The sequence below is a fragment of the Micropterus dolomieu genome, linkage group LG12 (assembly GCF_021292245.1).
Source record: "Micropterus dolomieu isolate WLL.071019.BEF.003 ecotype Adirondacks linkage group LG12, ASM2129224v1, whole genome shotgun sequence".
Lineage (NCBI taxonomy): Eukaryota > Metazoa > Chordata > Actinopteri > Centrarchiformes > Centrarchidae > Micropterus > Micropterus dolomieu.
This window is the reverse complement of record NC_060161.1, coordinates 37,670,162-37,677,509: the sequence shown is the minus strand read 5'-3', so window position 1 is coordinate 37,677,509 and position 7,348 is coordinate 37,670,162. Positions and strand designations below refer to the sequence as shown.

Sequence of the window (7,348 nt, the reverse complement as noted above, 5' to 3'; positions counted from 1 at the left end):
ACTGGAAAAATGTTGCCTGGTCTGATGAGTCTCGATTTCTGTTGAGACATTCAGATGGTAGAGTCAGAATTTGGCGTAAACAGAATGAGAACATGGATCCATCATGCCTTGTTACCACTGTGCAGGCTGGTGGTGGTGGTGTAATGGTGTGGGGGATGTTTTCTTGGCACACTTTAGGCCCCTTAGTGCCAATTGGGCATCGTTTAAATGCCACGGCCTACCTGAGCATTGTTTCTGACCATGTCCATCCCTTTATGGCCACCATGTACCCATCCTCTGATGGCTACTTCCAGCAGGATAATGCGTCATGTCTCAAAGCTCGAATCATTTCAAATTGGTTTCTTGAACATGACAATGAGTTCACTGTACTAAAATGGCCCCCACAGTCACCAGATCTCAACCCAATAGAGCATATTTGGGATGTGGTGGAACGGGAGCTTCGTGCCCTGGATGTGCATCCCACAAATCTCCATCAACTGCAAGATGCTATCCTATCAATATGGGCCAACATTTCTAAAGAATGTTTTCAGCACCTTGTTCAATGCTACGTAGAATTAAGGCAATTCTGAAGGCAAAGGGGGTCAAACACAGTATTAGTATGGTGTTCCTAAAAATCCTTTAGGTGAGTGTATAGCTTGCAGTTAAATAACGGATGGCAGCCCGGCTGACGGTGAGTGTCCTGGTTATTTCTCCATTTCATCAGTTATTCTGCTTTTGCCTTGGTTTTCTCTGTCCTCTGCCTGCCTTCCTGTGTCTCCTCCCCTGTGTGTGCTCTCTCTCCCTCCGCCCCTGAGCCCAGCCAACGACCCACACCTGCCAGCAATCAACCTCATCTCAGCAAGTATTTCAATCCCGGTTCCCCACACCAGCTTCGCTTGATTTTCGTTACTCCTTACTCTGATACCACTATTTTGATTTCTTCCTATTTCCCCGTGCTTAGTCTCTGCTGTCACTAATCTTGTCTCTTTGTCTGTTTCCCTCCCAGGTTCACTCACCCCCGTCCCCCCTTCAGTCGGCTGGGCTCATCCTCTGGTCCTTTCCTCCCCAGACTTCCCCCACGGCGTCCTCCCAGTCCCCCCTCGCCTCCTCGGCCCCAGTGTTTCCCGGCTCTCTGGTCCCAGTCTCCTTGGTTTCCCCGTGCCAGTGTTTCGCCGGCATCCACTCCAGTCCCTCAAACCCTTTTCCCTCAATAAACCTCCTTCGCTCTGAGCGCTGCATTTGGGTCCTCTCTGTCCCCACACCACACTTAACAAGTGCACTTAAATATATAGAAGAAACAAATGTGCATTGTGCAGAAAAAGTAACTTAAGCTAAAAAACAAAACAAAACAAGCTACTGATTATAAAATGACCCAAAAATGTGCAGCAGCAATCAGTAACTTTAACAACTTCTTGAAGTTTTCCGTTCTCTACCTGTGAACATGACAAAAGACTAAATCATGCCTACATGTGTTGCCTCAACAGGGATGATATTACATGAGAAAAGTTCATCTACAGCAGAAACACCTAAGAGCTGCTCTGACTCACATTCTATTATATTTAGATATTTTGAAATGTTAAGTGCTACCTGAATTTTGTGTTTCCTTTTACATAAATAGAAACACTTCCAACATAAATTGGTGCAGAAACCTTCACCAGAAAGCAGGAAATGAAGTGTTTAATGATCCTGTGGATTAAGTGATTAAGTTTCCTGGGGGAGGTCTCGTTCGAACCTAATATCGCGTATCGTGATGTCTCTTCACGTCCCTGAGCCCCTATGTCCCCACCACTTTTCACACCAGCAGAGCAATAACGCAGACTTAACATATAAGAAATATCCACTAAGAAACTACATTTCAATCTAAGTCAAACAATTGTATCTGCGATAGTACTAAACAAAATATAGGGTTGGTCAAGAAATTTACTTTCTTTCCTCAAAATTGTTTTTTTCTCTCTATATATTCTGAATGTAACAGCCCAGAGAACCGCCATGCCTTGTGGGGGAGGAAGTAGGTAAATAGTGAAATGATCACAGAATGGCTGTTGTTACAACTCTCCCCATGTTACAACCACACCTGGTCTCCCCTACATTACATTAAATTAGACTCCTCTGACCTGTGGGGCCCCCTTGGCATTACACTTGACTCTGATCTTGGTCTACATATCCAAATCTTTAGTCTCGTGATGAAGTCATGAACACTGACCTGAACATCGGTGCTATCAGAGCACGAGGCTGCTGTTTGGCTCCTGTGGTCCGGGTTCTGGTTCTCCATCGTCCTGCAGGTCTCCGCTGTGACTGGTGGACCGTGTTGTCCTGGACTGAGTCAGGATTCTGGTCTCGGAGCTCTTCAGGCTGAGATACAGGAGCGCTGCGGGATCCCGCGGAGTGTTCTCGCGATGTCACGGCGTCTCGCCCCGCCCCTTAGTTACTGTCGCTAAGGCAGCAGATTCACAGCCTGTTTGAAACAAAGCAGCTTCTCTGTAGCTGCTGAAGTTGGTTTAGCGCGTCAGACTGCTGTGATGATTTTACTGAAGTCAGATTTGAATGATCTTTATTGTTTTTATACTCAGGTACAATGACGTGTCGTAATGTTTCTGTTAATGTCATTCAAATAAAACAAATAAATGACAGCAGAACTAGAAAACAGCTGTAAACTAAAAGTCCTGGACTTTGAAACAGATTAAAATAACACATTTACAGAGGTGAATGTTACATAATGAATCAACAGATGCTCAGTCTTTGTATTTCTAAATGGTGTCTGTGGTAGCAGTGTGTGTGCTTCATCTTTGTGAGGAAGAAGAGTCTTTGTTGGGCCTTGTTAACCAGCTGTGAGCTGTTGGAGGACCATGTCAGCTGTTTTCACACATTGACTCAGAGGAACTTTATGAAACTTTCCACTGCTTCTCCGTGTGTGTGAGGGGGAGGTGGACTCTCTGCTTTGTTCTCCTGAACTCAGCCATGATGTTCCACTTCACGCCTGCGGCCCGTCCCCTCATTGTCTCAAACCAGCCCAGCTCCTGTAAAGTGGTGTCGTCTGCCTGTGTGATTATGGGGTTGGGGGTGCAGTCGTGGGTGTAGAGGCTCAGCACGCTGCCCTGTGGGGTTCCTGTGTTTATGAGGGTGGAGGAGGTGTGCTTACCTATTCTGACCTGCTGTGGTCGGTCTGTCCTTACAAAAATTTCCTGTAGTACTAGAAAATGTTCCTATGGTATTCATGTGGTACGACCTTACAGTACATTTACATTTACTCATTTTGCAGATGCTTTTATCCAAAGCGACTTACATTTGAGGAACAACATACAAGCATCAACAGAGCATCAACTACAGATCTACAACTGACAATACATACTAGTAAGAGCAGCAATAAATACCAGTAAGAGCTCACAGTACATATCACATCAATGGGTTAGATACCTAGGGAAGGAAGTAAGAGTTAACAAAAAGTGCAATCAAAACAACAAGTGCAATCAATACAAGATCATTGTAGGGGATAGAAGAAGAAGAGCACAGGAAGTGCATGTTAGAGGTTAGGAGTTAGAGGTGTTATAAGAGGAAGTGTTCTCGGAAGAGATCAGTTTTCAAGAGCTTCTTGAAGTCAGAGGGACGCTCCTGCTCTGATGGCGTGTGGGAGCTCGTTCCACCATCGTGGTGTCACAGATGAGAGTAGCCAGGACTGGGATTGCTTTGTGTGAAGAGATGGCAGAGCCAGGCGGCGTTCGTTGGAGGAGCGTAGCGGCCAAGAAGGAACATAAGTTTGTATTATGGAGTTTAGGTAGATGGTGCAGACCCAGTAGTCACTCTGTATGCAGCATTAGTGACTTGAATCTGATTCTGGAGGCCCCGGGGAGCCAGTGGAGGTCACTGAGTAATGGAGTGACATGAGTCCTTTTGGGCTGATCAAAAACCAGACGCGCTGCTGCGTTCTGAACCATTTGTAAGGGTTTCACCGCACAAGCTGGAAGACCTGCTAGGAGGGCATTGCAATAGTTGATGCGAGAGATAACCATGGTCTGTACCAGAAGCTGGGTGGCGTACTGAGTGAGGTAGGAGCCTGATTTTCCTTATGTTGTATAGAGAAAAGCGGCATGACCGAGAGACAGCAGCAACATGGTCTGAAAAGGACAGCCGGTCATCATGACACCCAAGTTTCTCACCACCTTGGTTGGAGTGATGGTTGAGGAGTCGATTTGTAGTTTGATGTTATGGTGGATAGATTGCTTGGCTGGAATGACCAATTACCTCACTGCTGCAAACTCTTATTTGCCCCACGATTCTTGTCCTGTGTTTAAGAGTACAACAGGAGTACAAGTACTCTGTTAAATGCTTTGGATCGCCCTCCAGATTAACAAGACAAAAGCTTGGTTTCAGTGGGTGGGACACACACCCAGTTGTTTGATCTCACTCAGCCGGCCTTCAGATTCTAGTGGATTGCTCAGTAAAAGTGCAAAGAAATAGTCGATGCAAGAGAGAACCTGTGGTACACTATACCATAGATCTATCACACATTTACCACATAGTACATGTCCTATGGTACTGTAATAATAATAATCTTTATTTGTAGAGCACTTTTCAAAAACAAGAAAACATTGAAAAGACTAAAATACACAATTAGGATAAATATAAAATACGTAAAATAGAATGAAATAAAAGGGATAAAGTAAAGTCAAATAAGATCAGGAAAGCCGCGACCCTATTTTATTTTAGAGAACACATAACAGTGTCAATATCAGGGTAACATGTACATACAAAACATAATACATAAGAATGTCTATATCCTGAAACTGAATTGTTTGTCAAGTTTTCCTTCTCATGTAATTATAAACATCTAACTAAAATATTTTACTATATAGATAAATGTCAAATAATTGTTGCAAAATATATCTCCTCATGCCGCAAACTGAAGCCAACCAGTGGAAACTCAGACTGATAAATAATTGTACTAATTTTCAAATTATTATTATTTTGATTGCTTGATATTTTAGTAAATGTTTTGTTTTTAAATTTCACATTTGAAACTGATTTTTATTTATTTTATTTTATTAATAATTTTTTTGTCTATTAATATATATATATATATATATATATATATATACACAAACACATTACTGTTTCATTTATTTATTTTATTTAAATTTCAGACACACACACGCGCTTACTGTTTTATTTATTTACTTTTATTTTTAATATTAATTTTTAGGGAATTTTTATATTTTATATATTTTTTATTTACACACAAACACAACTTTTACTGTTTTATTTACTTATTTACTTTAACAACTACGTCCGTTATGTGGAGGCCCATTTACGGACGTTACTGCTCTGCTAACGTTAGCTATAAGTAACGTTAATGTATCCAAGTGACTGAAAAGTTTGCCAGACAGTCGTCAACCACATGTTATTTAAAGTCTGGAGCTGCTCCTTGATACCTGCGCTTTGGTCTGGTAAGTAAAAAAGTTCATCAGATGTCGGCTGTCTGTTGTCAGGCGCAGTAATATTAACAGAAAGGCTAACTGTAGTTAAGCTGGCTAACACTGAGGTAACGGTAACTTGTGCTGTAGTTATGTAAGCCCTAACTGTATAATGTGGAGACAGTCAAGCTCTGCGGTCAAGTCTGATAAGCTAAGTGTTTGTAGTAAGATGTAACCTTACTCAGAAAGTCCTAACGTTACCGTTCAGCCCTTCTATTGCAGAGACTAACGTTAGTTGCCTCAAGCGGCTGTAACTTTATTTTTAAAGGAGTTATATTTTTTACTGTAGAAATTTTCCATTGTTGATGAATCTATTTTATCATGTGGTGTCATGACATGTGGACAGGTGAACTGTATTGCGTTAACGTTATGCAAGACGCGTTTCTGTTATTTAACGCGGCCTCACAGATATTAATGGGATGGACGTAATAACAGAAACACCTGTCCATGTGCCACACTTCAACAGCAGCACAACAAACTGCAGCTTCCAAAATGATCATACTTATTATTAGTAATTTTGCAAAACGCTGCACATTATCATTTGTATGAAGGAAGGATTTATGGCAGGAATGTTTGATTAGACTATTTTTTAACTACTGTAGATGTAATTATTAAACTGGTAACTAAGCCATTAAGCCATTATTTTGTAACCTAATAAATATATGGCAAAAGCAGCTATTGTACAGGTGAGTCAGATAAATTATAAAATATATTTGAAAAAAGCAGCATTTTGATGATGATGTTGTTGACTGGACTTGTGGGAATTAATTATATTGTTTGTTATATCTGCTTCCACAGAATCAAAGTGATTACTGAGTGACATGACATTATCTAAAAAACTGCATATCTCAGCATCAGGGTTGGTATTGTTTTACTTTTAATTATTTCAGGGTATTTGGACTTTATGCTTTTTATACTGCACAGATTTGAAAGACTTGAGTTAAAGGCATTATAAGGACCATACAGGAATGTTTTGGCTTCATTATTAAAAGCAAGTTAAGGGTCTCTTCCTCCCTCAGCGGTACAGAATAAATAACCTGCCTGTGTGTTAAATACTGTCACCTGCAGTCAATTGCTGGCTTGCTAATCAGACATACTGGGGATAAAATACTACATTGCTTCTATAGGAGCCAAAAGCATTTCCCAGTGTATGACACTTTAAAATGAAAAGAAGCAATTTACTACTGTCACAGATTTTGATACCTGAATTAACGGCATTGATCAAGAGATTGTGGAACTCTTTTTACTATAGACTGTGTGAAAGGCTGTTATTACCTTATTATAACGCCTTTATGGTCCTTGAGCCATTTATTACCTGACTGAAATCATAATCATAACACTGTGTCAATGCAGTAAGGTCTCACAGACAGGCAAGACAGCAGAGGCACTGCGAACATCCTAAGGATTTATGACCTCCAGGTGAGTTTAACTTTGCCATAGCCACGGTGTTCAGTCAACACAGATTGGGACAAATCTACTATTAACAGTGAAATTTTATTGTTATTGATGTGATGACTAGGAGAATAAAGCCAAATACTTTCCCAATTCAACCCAATTGACGGTTCAGTTCAGACCTTCTGAGCCGCGATTCCATGATCCCTCAATCATGACTGGACCAAAATAGTCACGTGACACGCAGCTGGAAGATAATGAAATTGGTCCAACGTGTAATATTTACAAAATATAGACCTACAGCTTGCATTAACTTTAAATACAGTGTTTTTGACAAACTTTACTTCGGCCGGCCAAGTATATTTGCACCTGCCAAAGTATATTTGGTGAAATAGTTGTGAGTGATCTCCCCAAGTTGACAGATACACTTGTAATGTTGTTTGGGTCGATCTATGATCCATATAAACTTATTTACATGTTCAGATTTGTTCAGAAAGTAATGTCTTGAT

The 7,348-nt window shown here is 41.0% G+C and overlaps 1 protein-coding gene and 1 pseudogene across 2 annotated transcripts in view; both read right to left on the bottom strand.

The window, feature by feature from the left end:
* The window catches only part of LOC123980242, a 22,092-nt pseudogene extending 19,681 nt beyond the window's left edge, over positions 1–2,411 (bottom strand).
* The window catches only part of LOC123980188 (zinc finger protein 271-like), a 26,106-nt gene that overhangs the window by 5,701 nt on the left and 13,057 nt on the right, over positions 1–7,348 (bottom strand). Inside the window, exon 1 of one of the 2 annotated variants that reach the window (XM_046064446.1) lies at positions 2,183–2,336. The exons of the other annotated variant lie outside the window; for it this stretch is intronic. Coding sequence (XP_045920402.1) covers positions 2,183–2,251 — 69 coding nt within the window. The 5' untranslated portion in view covers positions 2,252–2,336. Of the gene's footprint in view, positions 1–2,182; positions 2,337–7,348 lie in introns of those variants that run through there. 2 annotated transcript variants of the gene reach the window in all.